This window comes from Ambystoma mexicanum, chromosome 10, assembly GCF_040938575.1.
Source record: "Ambystoma mexicanum isolate Mex_15411 chromosome 10, UKY_AmexF1_1, whole genome shotgun sequence".
In the NCBI taxonomy this organism is placed as follows: Eukaryota; Metazoa; Chordata; class Amphibia; order Caudata; family Ambystomatidae; genus Ambystoma; species Ambystoma mexicanum.
This window is the reverse complement of record NC_090932.1, coordinates 1172547080-1172573940: the sequence shown is the minus strand read 5'-3', so window position 1 is coordinate 1172573940 and position 26861 is coordinate 1172547080. Positions and strand designations below refer to the sequence as shown.

The window sequence follows — 26861 nt, the reverse complement described above, 5'->3', positions numbered from 1 at the left end:
TCCTTAACGCCTGCTTTTAGCAGGCGTTAAGGACGGGACCCGCAAAGGGATTTTAGTGCTAATAACGGTACCGTAATTTACGGTACCGTTATTAGCGCCTTCCCCATTCCCATTGAGCCCTATGGGGGCTCAAATGGGAATGGGGAAGGGCCCTGGTGAATGGGGAATTACCGGTCCCTCCAACCTTGGAATGGACCGGTAATTACTCCATTCACCAGGGCGGAGTCGGAATGATTTTGGAGGCAGCCAATGCCGCAAATAGCGGCGTGGTTACCTCCAAAGTCGGAATGAGGCCCTTTGAGTTGCTTGTGATCCAGTAAAAAGTGCTAGTTTCACGATTGTACAATCCTTGACTGGTGCTCTATGAGCCAAGCCAGGTCACTTCTCTGGTTTGTAGGCATGTTGGGTCTTATAAAATTAAATTACTCATGGCCCTGTGTCAGGATGTGTTGGCATGAAGCATCACACGAGGCAGAAAAGTAATAACACTATAGAGAGTGTCCCCCAGTAGCGACAGATATACATCAATGTATCTCTCCTTTTCATTCAACAAAAAAAACATATTTGCATTGCCTAATTTAGTTTATGGATATATGGATCGATCGACTGACTGTTAACTAGCAAAACATCTTAAATGGATACATTAATGAGACTCTCTTACCTAGAAAAATATAGCTAGATGAGGTTGGTTAGTTAGTTATGTGTGTAACTGTAAACAGCAGTGCCAGACTGGCTTATTCCGATTGATGAACCCCAGTTGACATCATTAACTTGTGCTTCCAAGTCTGTAATCATACTGGGATATTGACCACAATAAAATGCAGCCATCTTCCAAGTTGTTTAACGGAGGCTATCGGAGCCTATTCGTTGGGAGGTGCCAGAAGTTATTAAATCCACATGAAAATAATCAGCTGCTAACATTGAGTTTCATACAGTATTTTTCTATATAGCACTTGAAATCCATTCTGCCAATACAAAGCAATTTGTAAACAAATCTACCATTAGAGTTGGTCCACATTGCATCCCTTTATGGAAGATAACCAAATGAGTTGCCCTCCTAGAATTAAAACAATAGTGGTATGACGCAGATCCTACAATTTCTGCTCTATCCAGCGAGGTCATCTCATCAGCATACTTAATTTCCTATTTGTACCGCTAATTTTGAAATATAAAGGTATTAGCAGCAAACACAATGATATTCATGAATATATTCTGATGCCTCGGATTTACACAGTGGTCTGGTGAGTTTCTGTGCATCTTTCAGAAGCACTTCCCAGGTGACAGAGGGCCTTTAAGCTACTACATCAGCTCTTTTCAGGCTTCTCAATGAGTCTTCTAGAGTAGGGATTCCCAGTACAAGTTCGCTGTGAGGAAAGAGATCAAGGTTAGAAAAACAAGGCCTGGGATACTTCTCAATGAATGAAATAAAACAGGGAGATTTATCATATTTGTCTGAGAGAAACATACATTCAAAGAAACTTAATTTATTATGATTTAGCCTCAAACTTCCAAAGACCGATATAGCAACATTTTGACCATGCACATCACAGATTTGTGTCCTGGCATGTTCTGCCATTAACCCTTTCATTCTTTGGCGGTCATTCAATTGAATACCAATAAATTGGGTAGTAAGGACACCTGTCCTTTGCAGGTCTACGAGGGCCTTGGGATATCAGGTACTGTATACAAATATATTTGTAAGTATTCAGTAGCTCTCTATGCATGATTTCCTTAACTCTCATGAGTAGTACAGTGTATTATACCGGTTATTCCCGCGGGGAGAATTCATTCATCAATTATGTCTCTGATTCATCCTGATTTGTACTGTACATGTCCCTGTTGATACCTTTAAAAAAAAAGAATTCTGATACAGTAAAAAATAAATATGAACATTTATTTAAAAAAGCCTAAAAAGAATATTTGTATTATCATTATGGCAAATAGGCCTGTAATTTATCCAATGTACTGGCTGTAGTATTCGAAAAGAAACGCATACTTAGACAAACATACATTTGGAAGTATTCACAGTTTATACTTCATTCCAACAAACAAATTCATATCAATAATAGACAACTAATGTGCAAATAAATAATCGATGGTCAATCACAAAACAACTAACATATACATGAATAATCAGGGGGTCAAACAATCAATGGTCGATGTAAAGCGCATGATTCAAGGCGTATGATATAAGACAGACTTCAATATCTGTATTAAAGACTGTTAACAATGTTCTTATTTCAGTGCAGTTGCGACGTGCCCGTGATAAGAAAATGACATCGCAATTATGATGGAAATAACTTATCCGGAAGTTCCTATCCGTGACACTTTACATTCAATATTCGATGAGGAGCTGTTGATGGTAGGCTATTTATTTTGAGCACTGCTGGAGTTTAAAACAGTATAGCAAGCATGTATCTCATGTTATCACTTATTTTAAACCAAAAAAGTGCTTTTAAATATATTGGCCAATTTGCGGTACGGTACTTACCGCCTTCCCCATTCCCATTATGCCCTATGGGGCAAAAATGGGAATGAGGAAGGGCCATGGTGGCATGGGGAATTACTGCCCCGCCAACCTTGGAATGGGGTGGTAATTCCCAATTCCGCCATGGCGGACTCCGGCATCGACCATGAAAGTGATTATGGTATTGTTTTTCAACAAATTACAAGCTGCATATTAGTCTTTTTCATTCCATAACACTCTACATTGATCAAATGTATCAACAATTGGAAGCTTTCTTGCATTTGAGTAAGCAAGAGACCAAAAAGCTCACGTTTAATGACCACGTAACGTAAATTAATGACGTAAAAGTCGTGTGTAAGGCTTTTACGCCATTCATTCATGTTATGGCTCATTTTCAATCATTTGCATTGCCGAGATGAGGTGCATAACGCAACTTGTGTTTCCTCCGCCTCCCTTCCTCTCCACCACACAAATGCTCCAGCATTTGCTCTGACATGGATTTTCATGCCGGTACAAATGCTGGAGATCCCTTTGGGGTCCGCCGGCTTTATGTACCATTATAAAGCAGGCCAACACCATAATTGTCCATTGTACATGCTGTCTGCCATGCTTACATGGCCGGCAGTGTGTAAAATTACAATTAAAAGCTGCCCGACATGCAAGCATGCCGGGCAGGGTTTCATTGTAATTGTGAAAACTGCTTACCAGTGATCACAATTGAAATTACACCCTTTGATGACGGTAATGGGAAGAGCACCTTAAAACCAAACAGCTTCTGCTTTTACTGACGTGTTAAACTTTACTGTAACCCGTTAAACAACTTCAAAGAGAATTACATCGGGGGCGTGGGCAACTGCCGAATGATGCAGATGTGAGTCTCTCTAGCTCCCGTGGCCGCCCAAAATATCCTGTCTAAATATCCTGCTATCCTGCTATCCTATGGTAAATGCAACTCCATTTGCACCATCGGATGGAGTACGACACAGAGACCCACTGAACGTAGAATTTGCCATGTAGCTACGACCCTCGCCGAGGAAATCGAGGCGAAAGATCAGCGTTGACAGCGCGCCATTACCCCTCCAAGATGGCTGCGGCCCGCAACCTGGCGGAAGGCAAAATGGAACGAGACACTGTGGGAGAGCGCAGGGTGAGAACCTGACAAACCTGACAAACCGGCGGCTGCCCTTCGGACCAGCCACCAAACATTGTGAGTGTCGACCTGAGTGAGCAGTGGCTGTGCAGACTCCTGGCTGGGCTCGAGAGACCCCCCCTTTTCCTCTCTCCCGCTGTGTGACTGAGAGGCTAACCGAGTGCTGCGAAGGCCGGTGAAGGAGACGGAGCCCCCAAGAAGCTGCAGCACCAGACCGGAGTCCGCGGTAAGGAGGCTGATGCTGGTGACGATGGTGACTGGAATCCGGGCTCGAGCCTGTGCAGGTTCCTGGCCCTGCTGCAGATGTTGCGAAGGAGTGTGTCCCTGAAGACCTCAACCCGGGGGGACTTGGATCATTGTGCTAGCGGTGGAGCGGTAGTGGCACCAGTGGAGGAGGGGAGGCAAGGAGCAGACGGCGTGGGGACACGATCCAGAAGCCGTGAAACAGAATAAGTAGAACCACAGAGGAACCGCCCCAAACACTGACAGACTGCAGAAACGCAGAACGGTGGACCTTTGACCAGCGAACAACCGGTCTGAGACACAGGGAAACACAGCAGGGCGGCTTAGAAACAACGTGGGACACTTGCTTCCGCTTTTGAGGGACTGAGACAAACAGACTGTACGCATGCAGAGCGGTGCACCCCCAAGCACAATCACTATAAACCACGGGTGTGATACAAACTCAGGCACAAACAGACTACGGAGCATCCGAGGACAGGCAACATAATAATAGACACACACACCCTGCCTTGGTAGGGCACCACTGGGAAAAGCACAGCGGAGTGGTGAGGCCGTAGCGAGAACTCACTTGAAAGTGCACTGTTGAGGCCCAGCTCAGACTTGTCGCCCCAGCAAGAACGACGTTCCTGTTGATCCTCATGCAATAAAGGATCCAGAACCACACGCTGTACCCACGGGGATCACCCACTGATCCAATCCGAGTACCCAGATGACAATAGGGGGACGCTCCTCCCCAACTCCAGCACTGGCTACTGCAATTGCTTGAGCGTACCCGTTAACAACCTTACAAGCTAGGAATAGAGGTACACTGAAGCCCTATGATCAAGGGAGTGGAAGATTACGAATAAAAACTGCTCTGACATACTCACCCATAGCAGCACTGGGAGGCGCCCGGACACCTCTGCCATTCCAGGATTAAGTAGAGACATAAAGGAGTATAGTATCCAGGTACTCCGATTTGTGGGGATCCCCCTGTCCTAGACCAATAGGGGACTGACAAAAGCTGGTAAAAGTGGTTGTAGTTGGTCTCCTAGATCATAATCTGCCTGAGCACTAGAATTTTGGAGGCCTGACACGAAACCACTACAAAAGATCAAAAGTGGCCCGTAACGAAACATCAAACGGGGTAACAATTTCTTAAGTCAACCTGTGGCATAGGAGGACACACTGAGATCCACCACTGACCGAACACAATATGGGAAAGGACAAATCCAGGAAGCTAACCACTCAAAGCAAGATCGACCAATATACCACACCCCCAGCTAATACCCAAGTTGAGCAGGATCAGATGGACACCATGGCAGAGGCAGAACACTCAATATCATTGAAAGATGTCATGGCACCGATTGCAGATTCACGCCCCTCCATGGAACAAAGGATGGATGGCATCAGCATGGATGTCTCACTCCTTCGCCACGACCTGCAGAAGTTGACATCTCGCACTGGAGAAGAGGAACAACGAATATCTGGAACGGAGGATGGACTGCGTAACCCAGAGCAACAATTGGCTGGAGTCACAGCACGTCTAAAAACCATGGAAGAAAGGGTGGACGACAGTGAAGGAAGGTCAAGGCGTAACAACGTTCAGATACTGGGCCTGCCAGAAAATCCTGAAGGGCCAAGCATGGAGCTATTCCTGGAACAATGGCTCACTTATATGTTTGAACCAAAGTCGTTCTCCAAGTTTTTTTCGATAGAACGTGCCCACCGAAATGCCAACTTGAAGACCAGTGCTAGGAGCACCACCACGCACTGTGATAGCAAAACTATTGAACTACAGGGACCGTGATGCGCTGCTTCAAATGGCACGTGCCAAAGGCACGCTAACCTACAATGGATCTAGAATCACTTTCTTCCCGGATTATACAAGGGCAGTACAGAAAGCCAGGCAATCGTTTTACCAGATCAAAAAACAGCTACAACCACTGAATGTGAAATATGGTCTATTATTTCCAGTACAACAACTTAAAATATACCATAAAGGCACGACAGTCCATTTTACAGACCCAAAAGAAGCATGCAAATAGGCGGAGAAATAAAATAGAAGGAGATTAGAGATCGGCACGGGGAAACAGAAACAGAAAAAGAGAGCCGCAACCCCTGCAAGAAAGAGGACCGCCGGCCCCACGACTGCCAGAACAGGAACCACTGCTACAAGAAAGAGGGAACTAGTGGGCAGACAACTGGGAATCACCACATCTTGCCACACCACACTCAAGGAGCAAAGAAAACCAGTTGTGAAGTGAAATGTAAAGTTACTCTGTGCTGTACACAGATAGCCACATAAGGGGCGGTCAGCACGGACAGAAAACCTCCTCCCCATTCTAGGGAGGCTACTTCAGTACCGCCGTGCTGAAGGAGACTCGAGAATTGAATACGAGAACCCCAAACCCTGGTGGGTGTTGTAAGTGTTTTGGTTAAAGTCGGGAGCTGGTTCTAACTGTCTCTCGGCAAATGTTCGGGTGACAGATACTTCAAGTTGGGGTGGAGTATAGGGTGTGGGGAGATCTGGGAGGGAACGTTTATTTTGTTTACTACTTAAGAATGTTAAATGCACACGGGAACGAGATGAGGGTTTGCATAGTTAAGCATGGATCCAGGGACTGCTTTACGAGTATCATTCTAAGATTGCAACACAGCAAAGTACTGCCAAGAGACTACTCACCCATGAAACACGATGCAGCGACCACCCACAACTACCCGCCCAAATGACAGCTTCACTTACAAATAATGTCTGAACCCTGAAACGTATGACTTGGAACGTCAACGGGTTAGGTAGTGGTCTTAAGAGAAGACTAGTCACACAATTCCTGAACAAACACACACCGGATATAGTATTCCTTACTGAAACCCATCTAGCAGGCACAAACTGTAACCTCTACAAACGCACCAACTACCGCACTGCAATACACGCTGCTTTCACCATGGGCTCACAAGGGGTGCTCATATTAATGCATAAAAGGCTCCCATTCACCTTCTCTAATGTAACAGAGGACACAGGGGCAGATATACATATCCTACTGGAATACTATGGAACCAAACCATCGCCTTGTTGGCGGTCTACTCACCCCTCGCACTACTATACGCATTGGTAAATGATATCACACCAGTAATTGCCAAAGACATGGCAGACATGCTAATCCTGGGGGGAGATTTCAATGAGCTTATGAACGTGGAGTTAGATCGTACTCATTTACGGGGAAGAAACCCTAGTACCCACACTGAACTCGCCACTTTCGCAGATGCACTGCGACTGAGGGATGTGTGGCGGGACCTAAATCCTGATGCAAGAGAATACACATACCTCTCCGGGGTTCATGCCTCATTGTCAAGGCTGGACTACTTTTTCCTCCCAGCGACTGTCCTATACAAAGCAGTTACGGTGAGGCTTCTCCCGAGAGGTATATTGGATCATTCTACTGATGGCGCTTGCAACAACCCGACCACTCCTGCCCCCATCATGGCATCTTAACAACTATTATCTGGGATTCCCGGAACTTATAGAACACATACAAACAGCTACAAAAACATATTTTGAGCTAAACAGTGGAACAGTGGAAAGCCCAGCGGTACTATGGGAAGGGTACAAACCGGTGCTCCGAGGAGAGATTCTCTCCTGGACCACAGCACATAAAAAAACACATAAAAACAATGGAAGAGGCAGAGGCGAGAGTCAAACAAGCGGAAGAGGCCCATCTTGCATGGGACCTACCGGACACACATAGATCACTGGTAATAGCCCAAAAACGGCTACAAAACATAGCCCTGGATAATGCTAAACAGGCCCACAGAGCGATGAGAGCTAGGATATATGAAACATGTGATAAGGCAGGGAAAATGTTGGCATGGCTGGAACGTAGAGACGAGGGGTACAGTCAGGTTAGGGTAATTAGGCCAGATCATACAGGGCCGCTCTTAACGGATTTGCGATATTGCAGAGGGTTTTGCAGCCTACTATGCTGGGCTGTATGGGCCCCCCAATGCCCCGATAGACACTTCCATACTAGACACAATCATCCTTCCTTCCCTAAGTTTTGAGCAAAATGCCCTTCTGGAAAAGGAGATTACAGAGGAGGAACTGATAGCAGCGATGTCACAGCTCCAATCGGTGTAAACCCCGGGCCTGAATGGCTTTCCGATCGAGATCTGGAAGAAAATAGGAGCTAACGAGGTGGCCCCCCACCTGCTAAACATGTACAGACACTCGAAGGAACAGGGCTAACTACCGGCTGATCTCAGGAAGGCCACTATAATCCTAATACCCAAGGCTGATAAACTCCCAGACAAATGAAGCTCCTACAGACCAATCTCCCTCATAAACAGCAAAACAAAACTCCTTGCAAAAATACTAGCCACTGGACTGCAACAAGTTATAACATCGCTAATACACTCGGACCAAAGTGGGTTCATGCCACATAAATCCACACGAATGAACATACGTAGACTACACCTGGCACTAGAGAGAACACAAGACCTCCAGGAGCCCCTAGCACTACTGGCAATAGACTTTGAGAAGGCCTTTGATTCAATATAATGGGAGGCGCTATGGGAAATAAGGCGACGTATGGTATTCGGCGAACAGTTAATGGGCTGGGTGCAGCTACTATATAGTTCCCCTGAAGCTGAGACTAGAGTAAATGGCTGGCCATCGAAATCTTTCGCATTGGGAAAGGGGATGTGACAAGGCTACCCCCTATCTGCATTGCTTATTGCGCTAGTAATAGAAGCCCTAGCCAGACTACTGAGAAAAACACAAATGTGGAGCGGCTTTCAGGGATCAGCAGACTTGAAGGATAATGTCTCCCTATATGCGGATGATCTACTCATATATCTAAAGTACCCGGCTATCTCTTGCCCCAGTGTAACGCATCTTCTTCTAGAACAATATGGTGCTTTCAGTGGTCTGAGAGTAAACTGGTCCTAATCTATATTGTTCCAAATTAAGTGGATGAGGGATGCAATCCTGGAAAACTGTCCTTATCGGGTTCAGGGAAGCTATTTGGGAATACAGATCATGAAAGATCTAAACGAATATACGGTCAAAAACCTCCATCCAATCATGGAGAGAGTTGCGGATGATGTGCGCCATTGGATCTCCTTGCCACTGACCCTGTTGGCGAGAGCAGCGCTATTCAGAATGATTGCCCTGCCCCGCTTCCTATACATCCTACAGAATGCCCCACTCCATATCCCAACGAACGTGTTCCACAGAATTGACTCCATACTTAGAAAACTTATATGGGGAAGCGGACACCCAAGGATAGCGCTCTGTACACTCCAACGATCCATATGGGAGGGAGGTATTGGGCTACCGCGCTTGCAGACCTATTAGTGGGCGAGCCAGATGGCAGTGGTGAATGACATGCTAAATGGGGACATAGCGTTGCCACATGTGCAGGCAGAGATTGATATGAGACAAACACAGCACCCGCTGGAACGCTGTTACCAGAAATTGAGTGCAATAGCCCCTCCAAAAATATCTGGACAGAGACACATACATTTATTGGTTTGGACAAAAAAACAAAAAAATTACTCCAGTACAACCACTATGGGGAAACTGAAACCTTCCGAGGTAAACAAACTCCCTAAGTGGCCAAGTTGGGTGTCATTGGGAATAACGAAGGTAGGTGATTTACTTACAGAGGGCAAACTGATACCCTTTGAAAATCTAGTGACAAAGTTCAACCTCCCTGAAACGGAAAGATACCACTATACACAACTACTCCATGTACTGCAACGCCATCTTCCAGCGCTATCTAACATGCCAGAAAGTACCCCCATGGAGAGAAATATAGTCCTAGAAAGTATTGACAATAAAGTTACCTCTGTCATGTTGCGACACCTGAATTGTTAAGCCTGAAAGCCAAATGGGAGAGGGATGTGGGCAATATCCTACCAGAGGACTGGGTCATGATACTGATGTACTCCCGTGAAACGGCCATTTAATCTAGGCTTCGGCTTATTCAGTTTAAAATATTACATAGAATATACTACCCAAGAGTCGCGCTCTATCAGTGGGGTAAGATTACGGACCCAAACTGCCTGCACTGCCGACGCAAAGAAGGTACCTTCTTCCACATACTGTGGGACTGCCCACATATTCAACAATACTGGCAACAGTGCTGTGATGAACTCACGAAAGTCTTGAGACGGGTAAACCCTAGAGAACCCAAATTACTGTTACTGGGGGAGGAAGAAGGGGAAATGACACAGTACGAAAAAACACTTTTCTCGACCACTACAGCCTTGATCAAGAAAAACATAGTGAAATTGTGGGGATCTGATGTGACACCACAAGTTGAATAATGGGTTGCAGATGTAAACGTATGCATAGCAATGGAACAGAGGGTATATAGAGACCGAGGATGTCTGGGAAAAGTCGGCAAAATCTGGAAGAAATGGGAAGACGCGCAGTGTAATGTCAAATCTGATTAACGATGAATCAAAGAAATGTGGTACTGGTGCCAAAACAATATATAAAGTGTACTGTGTATGGCTTCGTGGATCCAGTGACCATTGTTTGTTGTTGTGATTCCATTCTACAAGAATCCAATGTTGTTATGTATAACATGAAACTAATAAAATGTGTTACAAAAAAAAAGAGAATTACATCACTTTTTTAGCCACCAATTGTGTTACTCTGCACAGCTGTTGGCCTTCAAGGCATATTGACACCCTGAATAGCTAATCCAGACGCATGACTTTCCGCTTTTTTACCCCCACTTTTTATAAATAAATATTGAAATATGTGATGTCTAAAAATTAGAAAGTAGCAGCCATAATAAAGATACACTCTGGCACAGAAGCTGTTAATGAGAGGGTGACAATGGGTTACGTTCAGAATACCTACAGCTGCCAAGCTCCAACAGGTGAGCATCTTGTATTATACAGAAGATTAGTATATACTGCACTATAAATCTATAACAGAGCCAATTCAATTAGAATCATAAATAAAATCTATGAGCTGGTCCCAACTATGGGAAGGATCTGACCTGGCCAACACATTTTTGATGGTCGCATGTGATTTTAAACTCCAAATCGAGCCTTTGAGTGACTTGGAAGGGATCTGGGACGACCACGATGAAGCTTGGAAGGTACCACCCCTATTGGCTACCCTCCCTAAGAAGGCTCATTCTTTGGTAATCAATGTAATGCACACTCATTATTCATTTGATCTAAGAGCGTGTTGCGTTCATAATGACCAGCCAGCTAGCCATATGTTTTTTGGACCTAATGGTTGGTGGCTAATCAGCTATATCCTTGTATCACTTCAAGGTTGGAAAAGCCTAATTAGGTTTTTTTTTTTTTTTTTTTTTTTTTAAACTTTTATTTTTGCAGGCAGAGGTTCACAAGGCACACACATCAAGGCAATACATGTGTAAAACATATTATACTTGAGCAACACAAAAATCACAGTACAGCAGTCATAGTAATAGCATCAGGGTGGGACCCGAGGAAAGGATATAAGGCCTCATAGAGCGGGGTATGTCCCTTATGGGGCTGGGGGCGAGTCAGTTGTGGGTGTACTTTCACTTTGGTTATTAAGATAGGTGTTAAATTCAACCCAGGTGTTCTTGGGGCGGGAGTGGACGGGTAGCATGGCCAGGTATTCCTCCTCACAGTTTCGCGACCAGGTGAGCAAATTCAGCCATTTCTTAAAGGCCGGAGGGGAGGAACTTTTCCAGCTCTGGAGTATGCATTTCTTGGCTATCATACAGCTTATGTTTAAAAATTTAGCCAGACGTCTAGTGCCCTCCGTTTTCCAGGCCCCGAAAAGGACTGCTAAGGGATCAGGTTCGACCTCAGTTTCGATGATCTCGGTGAGTGTATTCAGAATGCCTTCCCAAAATTCAGATAGTTTGTTACAGGACCAAAACATATGTAGATGGTCAGCACCCTCTGCTCCACAGCGAGGGCAGGGGTGCATAGTGGTGTGGGTGAACTTCGAGGTTTTGTGCGGGGTGTAGTAAAGCCTATTCAGGAGTTTGTATTGCATGGCCCTGTGGCGGAAATTGAGAGAGACCCTTTGGGTGTGTAGGCACATTTTCTCCCAGACTCTGTCCGATATTTCTAGGCCCAAATCAGCTGCCCAATCGTCGCGTGCCCTGAGCGATGGGAGCGGGGCAGTGTCCTGCAGGATCTTGTATAATGAGGAGACAACTCCGCGGGCGCCGCCCAAGCCTAATTAGGTTTGAGATCTATGACAGACAAGATAGAGAGCACAAACCCTTGTCGATTCTATTTCTGTATGAAATAAATCAAAATGGTGGTGGTGATGCTCTATTTCCCACTCAGGCTATAGAGATAGTATAGTATGGTGATAGGGCACGCGAGAAGAGGGGTGAAATGGGTTAAACTCATGGAGTGTGATTTAAAACCAGATCTATACAAAACTGTCCTTCCCTTTATTGGGCCAATCTGCAGCCATGTCATACAAGATCATGATGTCCTTAATGAATTTCCAGTGGGCATTTAGTGTTTCAGCTCCCAGCTATGGGTGCCCCATAGTGCCAAGGTAACAGATTACTATGATTACTGCAAATACTAAGAGTTAAACATGTATATTTCAAGGTGCACGAATAACTAGGCAAATGGCATTATATATGACATTGTAATTTCAGGGCATAGTAAAAATACGGGGCAGCATAGTAAAAATATGGGGTCCGGACTAGGCAATATGTCAACTAAGAAGACAGGGATCCTGGGGATAAAGAGCGGGGGCGGCAAGGTGATTACTCTAATGCTCAGTTGCATAATTACAGACTAAGGTAGTCTGAGATGCTACTGGTGCCGGGGTCGAGCAAGAACTGGCAAAGGTTAAGAGCAAAATAATCCCTGAACACAAAGGTCATGCAGAGGTGGGGGTGGGGGAGGTTTGAAGGTCCTAAGTTTACATCAGTTGTATTCAAACTTTCCTATGCTGAGCCTCTGCTTGAGTCAAATATTGTTGCTGGGCCCACCCAGATGTCATAGCTGCTATATTTTCTAGTAGCAGCTCTCAGCTGGGGGCAGGGAAGACCCAACAAAAGGTTTTCAGATTAGAATGACTGTGCGAGGATGGAACAAAGGAAGTACAAGAAGTAAGGATAACAGGCTACCCATCACAGTGGGGACCTTGCAATTGTTAATGAATGAATTGAGAGAAGTGTGCAGCTCCCCATTTGTGGTGATCCTATTCAAGATCTGTTTCATACTAGTATTTTTACAGCATTAAGCACCAGTGAGGTAGTACCCAGATCAAAGAATGATGGCGGTAAAAGGGCATTACTCTTGGAAGACATAACAGAGGAAGGGGAAAGGATCAAGGTAAATATATTGAAATCAAAGACGGACAAGGCAAGGTATGGGACGGATTTGATATTAAACAAATGGGTGGTGAGCAGGTACTGTCCAGTTTAAATAACCAGTGATTATTTGGAAGTCAGACCGGCAGTACAGGGCTAACTCCTATGTAAGGAGCTAGGAATGAGACTCAGATACAAGGGAGTCATGCTTTTGGTCAAAGACTTACACTAAAATGAAAGGGGGTTGGGGGAAATGCCTCTCTGTCCCTGCTCTAAGCTAAGAGGAGTTTCCCTACCTAAAACCAAAACTAAGGGTCTGTCGATGTCTGAATGTCCAAAGCAAAACCACCTTGTGTCAAAGTACTATTCTGGCGTTCACATTCTAACAAAAATTAACTCTAAGGTGAAAAGGGTACTGCCTTGGGCCTTGAATGGTGTATAAATGTTCAAAAAGGAAAAATACTTAACTCCAACACAATAGTTCCAGACGGATAGAGTTCATTTGTTCCAGGATGTGATTCCCTTCACCTTGATTTCTCTTCACTCTGTTGAATATTCTAAAATATTAGTTCCTTGAGTTTCTCTTGATCAACAACAGAACTGGTACACAAAACAATTTGGCTCTTTGGGCCTCATTACGAGTTTGGCGGAAATTTGGCTGTAAATCCGGCAAGACATTGCCCTAAGGAATCACTGTTACAGCCACATGGTTAGGTGGAATTTTCACCTGATTACAAGTAGTGGTGGTGGTGTAATTCCCCGTTTATTTTGGGTCCATTACCCCCACAATAATTCCACCAATTCTGCCGATTTTTTGGCATTGAGTGGGAAGATCTACCTCCAGGGTTTTCCTGGAGGTAAATCCTCCACTCAAAACCCAACCTCATAATTTGGCATAGTGGCAAAATTGGGAGTAGCTGTTACGCTCACCTGGTTCCCACGGGGGCGTTGATTGGAACTGGACTGCTACGGTCTCCACCAGCGTTATTCGTAGTGCTGAGACGGCTGACTGGACAGGCCCTCTTAGCTTTGTTTGGTTGATTCGTAAAAGGAGTTTCCTAAAAGCAGGAGAAGGGAATTAGTGTCATGATGCCTACCCCCGGGGAACCAGACCAGGTCCAGCAACCCCGGAAGCAGGCATCAAGTTATTTTGAGCAAGCCCCAAAACCCCTGCTAGGGGCTGTTTGGATGCGGTCCTGGCACCTATGGCTCCAGGCTCATATGGAGAGTCAGTCCTGGCACCATAGGCGCCAGGCTCATAGAGTAGAACTTACCTGATGCAGACCATGCTGCAAGCTTACCTGATGCAGACCATGCTGCAGAGCTCCAAGCCAAATGAGGCTTGGAAGGGACTATTTTACCTAGGGACCATTTTTTACTCGGGTGGGGCTGGGGAGGAATATTTACCTGGGACTACCTTGGAGGCTATTTAAACCACGCACGAAGAGCAGCACAAGCTTCGTGTTATTCTGTATCCAGCAGCGTAACGCTCACCGTGTCTGCAAGCCTGCATCCAGTCTTCTGCCACGCCTGCCTCGAGTCTGATGCTCCTAGAAAAAGGGAGGAACAGAAGGAGAAGAGGTTAGAATAAGAGCAAAACCTTCGATCCTTACCTGAATTCCGGATCTACCGCGCCTTCGAGCTGGAAGAAAGAAACATTTTACGCGCACCGCCTCGCCTGCTGCAGCGCCGCGCTGAACTCACCGGCCTTCGCAGCATCCACACGATCCATCGCATCCTTCTGCACGTTCCCGCCGCACTCTGGCACCGAAGGGGAACACAAGAACAGCAAAGGTGAGTCAAACAGAGGCAATAGTAACTACCCCATAGACTTACCTGATTACTGCCGGGGTTTCTATTCCTCTTCACAGGTCAGCGCAGTCTCCATTGCATCCTCGCCGTACCCCGGCCCCTAAGGGGAACAAAAGGACAACAAGGTGAGACAAAGGGACAAACAAGGGGACCTCTTCTCACCACAATAGACTTACTTAATTTTACCGCCGGAGGCATTATTCCCCGAACTTCATATTTACTCTCCACACCTGAATAAGGGAGCAAGCAACAGGTTACATTCTGGCCTTATTTTATTGAACTGTGTAGGATAAGCCAAATCCTTACCTGAACGTCGTCAGCTACCACGAGGAACTCTTTGCTGGAGACAAGCTATAAACTGCAAGGAATCGGACAAGAGTGAAAGTCAGACATGTGAACACTTACGAACTACATACTTTTCGGAGTCAATATTGTTCTGGAACTCACCAATTCCTTCGAGCCAGTGAAGCAACTGGTTATCAACGCGCCCCTGCGCTCAATGTAGGATGCAGAGTTCATCTTTTCAAACCATCAGGTGAGACTATAAGAGGGGACATCAAAGGTGATCTGTGGGGAGAACAGCAGGGGTGGGGGGATTTACGCTCAACTCCACGGGTGGTTAATCCCCTTTCTCCATTTGCAGAAGAATATTCCTACGGGCCAAGCAAACGAAGCTAGGTGGGCCAGTCCAGTCCGTCATCTCGGCCCTACGCGTCACATTGGTGGAGACCGCAGCTGTCCAGTTCAGATCGACGCCTCTGTAGGAGCCAAGTGAGCGTAACAATTAGCCACCCAGTGGATGCAAGGAAACACTCACTTAATTCATTCCCTCTAAGCACCTCTGATATTCCCTTTTGGTCCCTCACCTTATTGTTTGTAATCATGAGCTCTCCATCCTGCACCGAATGCAGGGGCGCGTAGAATTCCAGTTGCTTCACTGGTTCGAAGATCTTGGGCGAGTTCCAGAAGTGTTGGACTCCGTGGCAAGTGGCATGGAGCCGTAAGTATAATGTCTATAGAGTTCAATTGTCTGTTATTCACTCGTTTTCCCCCTTTTGTCTTGCAGCTTGAACCGAGAGGAGTTCACCTGAAGTTCTGCAGGTTGCGCACAGGTAAGAGTCTGTATTACCCAGCGCTGTCCGGTAAAAAATAAATAAAATGTCTTTAACAAGTGTCTTTTCCTCCCACAGGTGCGGCGTTAAAGATGTTGCATGCCGATGAAAGATGACTAGGGCGGTAACTCTGGTGAGTATAATATGGTTGTTTTGATTGTCTTTGTTGGCACCCGGCTCACCTTGTTATCCTTTGTCTCTCCCAGGTGCCACGGATGCAGCGACAAAATTATGGCAGCAGCGCTGGACCGTGGAGATGAAGACTGGTAAGTATGGCGGGGCGCTACTGCTAGCGATGCAATGCTTTTATTTCTGAAGTCTTTTTCCCAGTTTGGAAGTGCGGCGAGTTCGGGAACAGATGAAGATTAGAAGGTAAGTTCTTGTTCTATCATCCTTTCTTCTAGGATGATGTCCAGGTTTGAGGCGGGCGTGGCAGAAGACAGGATGCTGCAGACACGGTGAGCGTTACGCTGCTGAAATGCAGAATAACGTGAAGCGTGTGTTGCTGGTCGGGCGTGGTTTAAATAGCCTCAAAAAGTAGTCCCAGGTAAGACGTCCCTAGAACCACACCCAAGTAAAAAATAGTCCCTGTAGTAAAATAGTCCCCTCCATGCTTCACGTTGGCCTGGATTCAGTTGCAGCATGGTCTGCCTGAGGTAAGTAATGATTATGAGCCTGGCGCCTTAGGCGCCAGGACTGATTTATTTTATGAGCCTGGCGCCTAAGCTGATAGGACTGAACCCAGATAGCCCCTAGCCGGGGCTGCCGAGGTTTTAATAAACATCTGGATGCCTGCTTCCGGGGCTGATGGGCTAGATCCAGATGCCCGGGGGTAAGCATCATGACAGTAGCTCAGTTACCGCCAATTTTACACTTACCGTCTAACTCGTAATGAGGCTGTTTGTCTTTATTTTGTTAGGCTACCTGCTGTACTCTCCCACCAGGTTTTCACTCCTCTTCTCCTGATCAGCACATCCTTTTGTTAGTCCTAATATATCTGTCTCAGGACTTCTTTAGGTGATGTATTTCCTATACACTATACAGCTTGTCCTTGCATGGTGTGCTTCCCTACCAGGGCTTTCTTATATGAACAGATAGATTTGAAACAGAAAAGCGACCAAATAAAAGATAACAGGCAATGCGCCTTACTCCTACTTCTAGACTTGTCAGCCGCCTTTGACTTGGTGGACCACAAAATCCTTTGCGAAAACCTGTCACCGGCGGCCAACTTCTTCCAAGAAGCTGCATTCTGGATCCAATCCTTTCTAAGCAATAGGCCAATGGGAGTCTTCTCTCCTTCAGCTGCTGCTGACCCCACTCCCATTACATGTGGAGATGCACAAGGTTATGCGTCTCCCTGACTGTGTACAACATATTTACTAAGCCACTCTTCAACGACTTAGATCATCTGGGTGTCATCTAGACCAACTATGCAGATGATACTCAGATACTCATACCTCTCTCTGGCAACTATGACACTGACCTCGCCCTAGTCAATAAAATCTACTTAATCATTCAAGCATGGATGGCAGTCCATAGCCTCTGCCTGAATGATGAAAAAACGGAAATCCTTATCCTAGGAACCCAGACCAACCTCAACAAGTTGAAGGAGAAATACTCTACATTTAACATAGATGGTATGGCCATTAAGGTTGCTAAGAAAACCAAAACACTTGGATTCAACCTGAACTCTACACTAAACATGCGCAAACAAGGCAATGCGACAGCCTCTGCAACAGTGTACACTTGCAAACTGATTCACGCCTGCAAACCCTACCTCTCACCTGATAGTCGTATCATACTTGAGAGAGCATTGATCACCTCTTAACTTGACTACTGCAATGCCCTCTTTGCAGCGCCAGCAAATTCATCATGAGCAAACTCCAAACATTACAAAATAACGCTCTCAGAAGAGCACTTAGCATCCCAAGGAGAGAACACATCTCTGAGACCAGAAAAAAATACAACTGGCTCTCCATTAAAGAAAGGATTAATTTCAAAATCGTCTCTATTATACATAAATGCCTCAACAATGCGGCTCCTCAGTACCTAAAAGAAAAGATCATCAGAAAAACGCCATCATGGCCCATTAGGGCGGCCAACTCCCATTGCATCATAGCACCCACATTCAACCTGAAGAAGGCAGGCGGCAACAGCTTCCCAGTGCAGGCCGCCCGACTCTGGAACGCCCTCCCCATCCATCTGCGAACTGATCAGACCTTCCAAAGCTTCAGAGAAAAGACTAAACTATGGTTAACATTGCATGATATCTAACCGGCACTCCTCCTTCATCTACCCTTCACAGTCACCATACCGTCCCATTGCCATTAACATGGTTGGCTAGTGTGGGGAAGGGTCTGGAGCGGCATAAAAGGTATAACACATAGGAGGATAGAAAACACTGCAGAGAGGGCCCATCTCCAAAACAAGAGAACAACGAAAATGATGTGGGGGAGGGATGCCACTGCTTTCGGATGGCTTGGGGGAAGTTCTGCTGTGGGGAGTATGGTTTTTAGTGTGGACAGACAGTATTGACATAACAAGGATTCTTTCCTTCTCTTCTCAGGATCAAGAATGGTGTGGGTTATGGGTCACTCTTTTATTAGAAGAGTGGAATGAGGAGGGGTAATTTGGGCTTTGCAAATACGGAATTGTATTGGATCGGGATGGGGTATGCCAGGGCAACAGTTGGAAGGGGAAGTGAGGAATAAGAAAAAATCTACAGTGTACCAAACATACTGGTGGTACACCTGTGTGGGAACTATTTAATAAACAAGGGGAGGAAGGCATTGCTTCAAAGGCTGCGGGGAACATTTGTGCAATTGGGCAATATGCTGCGCTGCTCGAGATACTATGGGCCGAAATGATACCAAGACAGAGTTGGAATGGTGCTCTCAGCGAGAAAGAAGTGGAGGAATCCAGGAAGAGGTTGAATGCAGAGTTTTGGACATTTCTGAAAGGAATGTATATGGGTGACGTAAAGGCATACATTAATCACCTTGAGGACACATGGCTACTTTACAACGGACATGGTTCACTTGTCGGAGGTCGGGATGGCAATCATGCATTGGAGGAATTGGGATGTAGATATATGGGTTTGATACTGATGCAGCGCAATGGCATGAAAGAGAGCAAGAAGGACAAGAAGGACGCTGTTACACGGGAAGGAGATGTAAGGAATGGCAGAAAGGTGCAATAAAAGTTGAATGGGTCAGTGGTGTGTGGCATTATTTCAAGGTCCGAAAGGTCCAATAAGGTTTGAACTAAACCAGTGGTGTGGTAGTGAGGAACAGTGAATGCGTGGCAATGGGGGTATGGCATTAGGAGGATTAATGTAAAGGGACAAGCGATCGGGGAGAGAAGCTTAGCTATGTAGGTGGTGGAGGAAGGTGGGGGAACTCCTCGGTGGTAGCAGTCACCAAAGAGTCATGGCGACGCTAGGACGGGGAGTGAAAGGGGTTAAAAAGCAACAAGGTATAAGTGCGCAGGGAAACAAGTCAGGTTGTGAAAGGGGCAGTGGATCAAAGGCACTGCTAAAGTGCACGTAAGCTGGGGAGGTAGTAGAGGACATAGTGGTCAGAAACAAAGGAGACAATAGAAGGGGTAAGAGAGAGGGGAGAGCAAGGGAAACCATGGAATGCGGTAAGAGGTCATGAGACCATGGAACCCAATGTTTGGGTAAGAGGTCTCAAGACTTGGGGAAGCAAGTAAAGCATGTAAGTGGACAACTGTCCTGGGGAAGGCCACAAGACGGTAAGAGGTCAAGCCACCTGGGGAAGTGTGGAACTGGAGAAGAGGTTGAGTCACTGGCGGGGAAGGAATAACTGGGAAGAGGGCAACCACCGGGGCGGGTAACATGCAGGTGGGGAAGAAGACAAGTCAACAGGGGAAATGTTTAAGGGAGTTGAGGGCAGACACCTGGGGAAATCCCAGGGAAAGGGGTAACTGCGCAAGATGACAGGAAAACTGGGGAAGGTAGGAGTTGCAGAAGAGGTGAAGACAACTGGGAAAATGAACAATTGTGTAAAGGTCAAGACACCTGGGAAACTTTTAAGTGTGTAAGAGGAGAAGATACCTGTGAAATGATTAACTGCATAAGAGATGAAGTCACCTGGGGATATGAGTATGGGGTTTAAGAGGTCAAGAACCTGCAAAATTATTAACTGCATATGAGGTCAAGTCACTTGGGGTAAAGAGTAGTGCGTAAGAGGCAAGACACCTGGGGAAATGAGGAGTGGCGGAAGAGGTGTAAGCACCTGGGAATCGTATGTTTGAAAGAACCAGGCGAGGATGTGTGGCTGTCGTTCTCAAGAGAGAGATCATCGGGGAAAGGTTATAAATGTGTAAGAGTGCCAGCTCAGAGCAGAACTCCGACTCTGCGCTGCCGAATAAGGAACACCTGTAATATATCTCCTGCTCAAGAAAGCCGTCGCAGCCTTATCCACCCACAATTCATTGTCTGCTTGATATTGTTGTGGTGGGCAATGGGACAAGTTGGACGGGTGACGAAAGCAAGAAAGAGATTGACATGGGCAGAAAGGGGAAAGGATGCAAGAACTTACAAACGTGTTTGGATGGCTAGTTTGGGCTGTTGCGGCTAAGTATGGGTTAAAACAAAGAAAACACTATCAGCCTCATTTTAAATGGGCCGAAGTGGAAATGGAACTGTAAAAACGAGGTGTAATGCTTTTAACCTAAATGTACTGCTCACTTCCATTTTGCAGCAGTGACAATGCAGGGGAGGGGCACAGAGTGAGGATAAGAACTCTGTGCTGACCTCCCCTGTCTTGCCAGTGTGTTTCATTTTTAAACTTGAATGCATGAGGCACTAGCATTACATAACAAAAACTAGAGTATTAAGGTTTGTTCAGCTGAGGCTCCTGGCATTCATGCATACCAAACTGGACTGTCATTCCTTGCTCATGGCTACACTCAGCTGAAATTGCTGATGTGTTTAAGGGAACTCTTCAGTGAGACTTGCCTTCAGAGGCCGGCAAACACTGACAGTCAAAGACTTCCATTGGTGAAGCGGAAATAGGACATAGCTGCCGTCCCCAACACTACTGTAACAATGCTCCCCAAACTGGTTGAGATGCTCGGGTACTTCATTATCTCAGTAGGCAAAGAGTCTATTTGCAAAAGCCTGGGTGGCCAGAAATCTGTCAGTCTAACTCTTATTGTGGGCATTGCCTGCTGGCTTCTAAATGGTGTGGGAAGATAGGGAGAAGTCCTGGAAAAGCTAAGGCTATTTCCAGGAGAGGGGCATAGTGCACTCGAGTATAACAGAATAGAGTAAGAACAATGCTGTTATCTGTCTCCTTTTCAGATTGAATCACAGTGAAGAGGGGAAATAAATGTTTCTGCTGTGAAGATAAGTGACAGAACATCTCAGTCCAACCTTCCAAAAAATGCACCTCATACAGTCAGGATGTGGTCATACACCGTTTTTTCCAGCTTGCTTAGTGTGTCAGAGACCTTGCATTGAGCCAGCCAAGACTCTCAACTGACTAGGACATTATAATGCCTGACAAACATGTTTTGCTAAAACAACAGAGTCAACATGCTTGGCCAGTTCTGATACAGGTTCGTCTTTGACCCATCTAACTGGGCCATTCAGGTAACCCCTGGGCCCCGGTCCGTGCAGGGAAAAATACAAACATGATTTCCTCGCTTAGTGTGAAAGACCCTTATGGATTGCTGTTTCCATAACCAGTGCCATGACTCTCCTACCCAGACTCTTCGAGTCCCTGTCTATGCTCCAGCCAATGGTCAATACCACCAGGCATGATTCAGAGAACTTTGTAGATCTTTTCGTTCGCTGTAAAGTTGGGGAATTTGGTGCCTGGAAGGTCAGTCTGGTGACGGCAGTGGAAAGGCACAAGGTGCAAAGGTCCAAGGTGAAACATCTGTGTCTGTTGATGGGGTGTCACTGAGTACCACATAACACATTGCCCTTAAAATGTCATAAAATATAGCATCTATAACAACTCGTCATTAGCATCTTCTTTGAAAAAATGACTTTAAAACAATTGCAAAATATATCGAATATGAGATATATTTTGCATGGTAAAGTAGAATTAGTGACACCCTACAAGCATGACTCTAGTTCTACAAGAAGAGCAGTTTTAAGAATAGTTTCCGTTCATTGGTCACGGATGGAAAACACTTATTCACCCGGGAGAGTATAAGTCCCAGAGGTTTCTTTGAGTTTATTTTACAGTTGCATTGATGGTGACCCCTTAAGTCTACCTTTGCTGTCACGATCACTAATGTACAGTTTATGAGTAGCAGATGACGTAGAATCCTTCAGGACCCATATGGAAGCAGCTTTTATTTATTTATTCATATACAGGAGGAACAATGCTATTTTGATCACAGAAGAATGTACAATAGATAGGAAATCAGATTTGACGGGAAGCTGGGAGCTTCTTATAAAGTGGTGAGTTTGAGGGACATTCTGACCAGTTTGTGGAGGAGAGTAAATGGAACATTCTCTGGCGACAATACATAAGTGGACATTCATAGATTAAGGACAACGAACATTGGAAATGTTTAAGTGAAGGTAGGTGGTACGGCCAGCTGTGCTCAGGATGTGACCATGATGGGTGAAGTGCTAGAGTGGAGTAAGAGGAAGTGGGGGACATAGGCAGGTTAGAGGTGAGGGAAAAATGTTAGCTAGCAGGCAGATGACAGGTAGGTTAAGAGGGTAACTCTGAGGCGAGGAGGTATGCTTTTAGTTTGCTTTTGAACAAATCCATGTGGACTGTTTCTCAGATGTCCGGGGGAAGATAATTCCATGCAAGTGGAGAAAGAAGAGAGAAGGAGCGGAAGCAAAAGGAAGCACAGGGAGGGTGAGGAGCCACATGGGTAGTTGAGGAGGCAGAGCAGAGATTACAAGAATGCTTGTAGACTTGGAAAGAGTTGGATAGAGGAAGATAGATACAGTGGTGCCTTGCCGTGGATAGATTTGTGAACCAGGAGAAGAAATGTAAATCTGGTCCTGTTTTGCATCATCAGCCATCCAGCAGCCTGGTGGCAGCACAAGCAACTATGTGTGAAGTGAGGGAGTTTAAAGAGAGTCATGGTAGCATAGTTAATGATCTTTTCGACAGGACATAAAGCATAGTTGGCGAGACCAAAGAGGATGCTGGCACAGTTTAGAGAAGACAATAGTGGTTAAGTGATGCTTTACAGTGTTGAAAAGAAAGATTTTCCTAATATTTACAAGGTTGAGGCGAGATGCTGTTTCAGTTTTGGAGATGAAAGTAAAGAGGACACTGAGGTTTCTAACTGAAGAAGAGTAGGGGCGGGAGTCAGGTGGAAACTAGATAAGCAGAGGAAGAGATGAGAGAGAGGTTTTGGCAGGGAAGAAGAGCATCTCAGTTTTAGTAGAGTTTAACATCAGGGAGTTTGCAGCCATCCAATATTTAATGGCAGAGAGACAGTTTGAAATTTTCATAGAGAGTTCAGTAAAAGAGAAGATTTGGGTGTTGGCCACAAAGAGTTGTTACGAGAACACACAGGAGGAGAAAAGTGCACCAAGAGCAAAGGTGTAGAGTGTAAAGAGGAGTGGACCCAAGACACAGCCTTGTGGAACACCAACAGTTAGAGGAGTGAGTTGAGATGTGTTGTTACTCCTGGAGACAGAGAATTGGCGAGGTGCAAGGTAGTATTCAATCCAGAGAAGGACTCGATCATGAATCCCATGAAGAGTTTTAAGGAGATCAGAGTGATCAACTGTGTGTAAAGGCAGCAGACAGGTCAAGGACAATTAGGATACATGATAAATTGGAGTGCTTAGCAGAAGCCATGAAGTTGGGCACATTTATGAGAGCAGTTTCCATGGAGTGACAAGAGCGGAAACCTGCTTGTAGGGGGTCTTAAAGGTTGTGAATATCTAAGAAATTGGTATGCCGGTTGAACACAACCCTTTCCAGCACTTTATATGAGTGCCGAAAAGGAGACACAGAGCGAAAGTTAGCCGTTACGTTTAGGTCTGCCCCTTGCTTTTTTAGGAGATGATTGGCTGTTTTGAAAACAGAGGGCAAGCAAGCAGGGTCAAAGGACAGGTTGTAGAGTTCACTAGGTGAGAGGCCACTAAAGGGGCAATATGCTTGACTAGCTGAGTAGCAAGAGGGTCTGATGGGGCACAAGGGGGGTTAGCCTTCATCAACAGAGATAGCACTTCATCAGTATTAGTGTTACTAAAGTGAAAGATAAGGGCAGAGAATGATAGTAAAGTAGGCGGAGTGTAATATGTAGGAGGAGGTAGTGTGAGGAAGGTCAGGAGAGAGTCTCTAATTTTGGAAATGTTTGCAGTGAAGTATTCAGTTAGGTCATTTGCTTTGAGAGTGGAGTTGATAGTCATAAACTTAGGAGGAGTGGGTTTAGGTTGCCCTGTAGCCAGCGAGGATGGTTTGAACAGTGGTCGAAGTGTACGAAAAAGAAATAGCGGAACTATGTTCCCTGCTTGGCTGCCCCCACTGCCCACAAACCCCATCGACATGCCCATCCAACGAACAATCTAAATCCCCAAGCAAAAACATCTGCTATTTAAGGAAATGTTCAGTGCAGTGCACTGAAGTGCAAGTTTCAACTTCTCCCTATACTTTTATTTTAAAACAAAACCATTCTGGAGCGGTTTCTTTTTAACCTAAAAGTATAGGAATGGTAAAAAGTAATTAAAAAAAGTATAGGAGCACTGCTCCCATTCGCCTCTGCCCACTTCGACCACTGCTTTTGAATGTGAGTCAATGAGGTTTAGGTGGAACTCCCTTTTTGCTCTATCAAGAGTGGACTTGAGAGAGTTGAGGGCATAGAGATAGAGTTGCAGGTCCTCGTGCGAGTGGGTACTCCTCCATTTGCACAGCAGCAGACACATGTCTGTGCGGAGAGAGCGTATGAATGGGGTGACCCATGGCTGAGGATGCTGAGACTTAGTGCTGAATGTAAACCGTGGGAGTGAGACTAGAAGGAGTTATATCTCTTGCTTCATTGTTTCTCCATCAGACCTAATTCAGCCATTGCCTGGGACAGCACTTCATTCTTGTGCTGTCCTTAGACCCCTTTTCAGTAGGTCTATTAATGTACCTGTGTTGGACTGGGGCATAAAATTGGTCCGGCATCAATTAAAAGTGGCCCACAATCACACATTGCAATTCATTACAATACAGAATAGACTGTTTGCGCATTACCCAAGGGTGTTTTTTTTGTTAAAACATGTTGCAAATAATGCATCTGAAAACATATTTTCTTAGTAAAATTTGGTAAAACTATTTCATTAGCTTATACAACTGGCCGGCTCTAGCCAAAAAAGTAGTCCATTCTCTCAAAACAAACGGGTCCATCCTAGAATCATGGCCTGGCAATTCTGGCATTGCCCTACTCCCCGATGCGCCAGCCCCAGCCAGACCTGGACCCACATGCAATACTGAGAACCAGACTGTACAATAAACTCATAGCCACTTTGTGCAGCACCCCAAAATTCTAGCTCATGGCAAACAGCTTAGATGGGAGTGTGCTTCCTGAGCAGGTTTTACAAGACGTTATTCTCATGTGAGTTAGGAGTATTCGTAGGCCAGCACTTAACACCATATAGTATCAGAGGTGGAATCCTACTCCTCCTTTGATGATCCTACATCTCTATCTTCTTGGTAAGGAAAAGTACTTCGGGGTCTCACTATTTGCTATTTCCTGCAAAGAAGTTCCTTTTTAGATGGCTATTCCAAAGTAGAGAATTGTCAAGAGTAACCCTTGCCTCTGTCATATTGTGGTGTGGGAGATGGAATGTAGAGACCACGTTGTTATGGTTGTGCAGGTTATTAATCTTGCAATAACTGGCCAATGCATTGAGTGAACTTGCCAACTCTATTAACAATTGGTCCATTAATGGAGAGAACGACAAAAAGTACATTGTTCCCACAGTTTCAGTAAGATCAGCTGGATATAAAGAAAATTAAAGAGGTGCAAACAGTCATTGTTGTTCTTATTATTAACCAGGTCAGAGGCTGATGAAAAATCGATTCATGGGCAATGTTATTAAGATGTATTTCTTGGTTGGTCACTGTAACACTGCCCAACTGTCAAATGGTCCTTTGAAAGGACTCCCCACTAAAGGTTTCTGTCAGACACAGTGAGAGAAGGAAATGGCCAACGCACGTGGCTCCCTCTGCGCTGAGGCTCATGTAACCCTGTCCTGGTCATACTGTGGCCTGTAGCGGAAGCTGGCAGTCGCAAAAGCTCTTTGGCCATGCATTGCTTATAAATATATATATATGTATATAATAAATATGATTTAATTATTTGTTTTTAGAGGGTTGGGGGGGCATGCTCATTGCACGCCAAAGTCGAATACAAACGCCAAGAGGGAAATGGGGTAAATGGAGGGTTGGGGTAGGGGTCAGCACTGGCAGGCATTACAATTGAGGTTATCATTTACAGAAAGTCAGGCAGTTGCCTTCAAGATAGTAAGGCCATCACGAGATTTAGGACAGTCTAAATGAAAAGACAAAACTTAAAGAAAGTGCACTACAGCAATATATTTGTTTCAATTATAAATATACTATTGTATTACTCAACCACCAAAAACGTTGATTTCTTCTAAAGCAGAGTCAGTCCCCAGCATCTGTCACAATAGGATGGCCTCCCACTCACGCGGCTTTGCCAGGCAGCCTTCTTGGAGGCAAAAACAAAGAGGTGATGGCTGGAAGGTTTAGAATTAATCTTAACTACTGGCATTGCTCTGGGCAACCCTCCAGACCATCTTTCTTCGCCTGCCAAGCCATTACAGAAGG

The 26861-nt window shown here is 45.4% G+C and overlaps 1 protein-coding gene across 1 annotated transcript in view; it reads right to left on the bottom strand.

Moving 5' to 3' along the window:
• Window positions 1–1193: 1193 nt before the first annotated feature.
• Window positions 1194–26861, bottom strand: part of LRRC74B (leucine rich repeat containing 74B) — a 494937-nt gene continuing 469269 nt past the window's right edge. Inside the window, exon 13 of the mRNA XM_069619118.1 lies at window positions 1194–1364. Coding sequence (XP_069475219.1) covers window positions 1292–1364 — 73 coding nt within the window. The 3' untranslated portion in view covers window positions 1194–1291. The remainder of the gene's footprint in view (window positions 1365–26861) is intronic.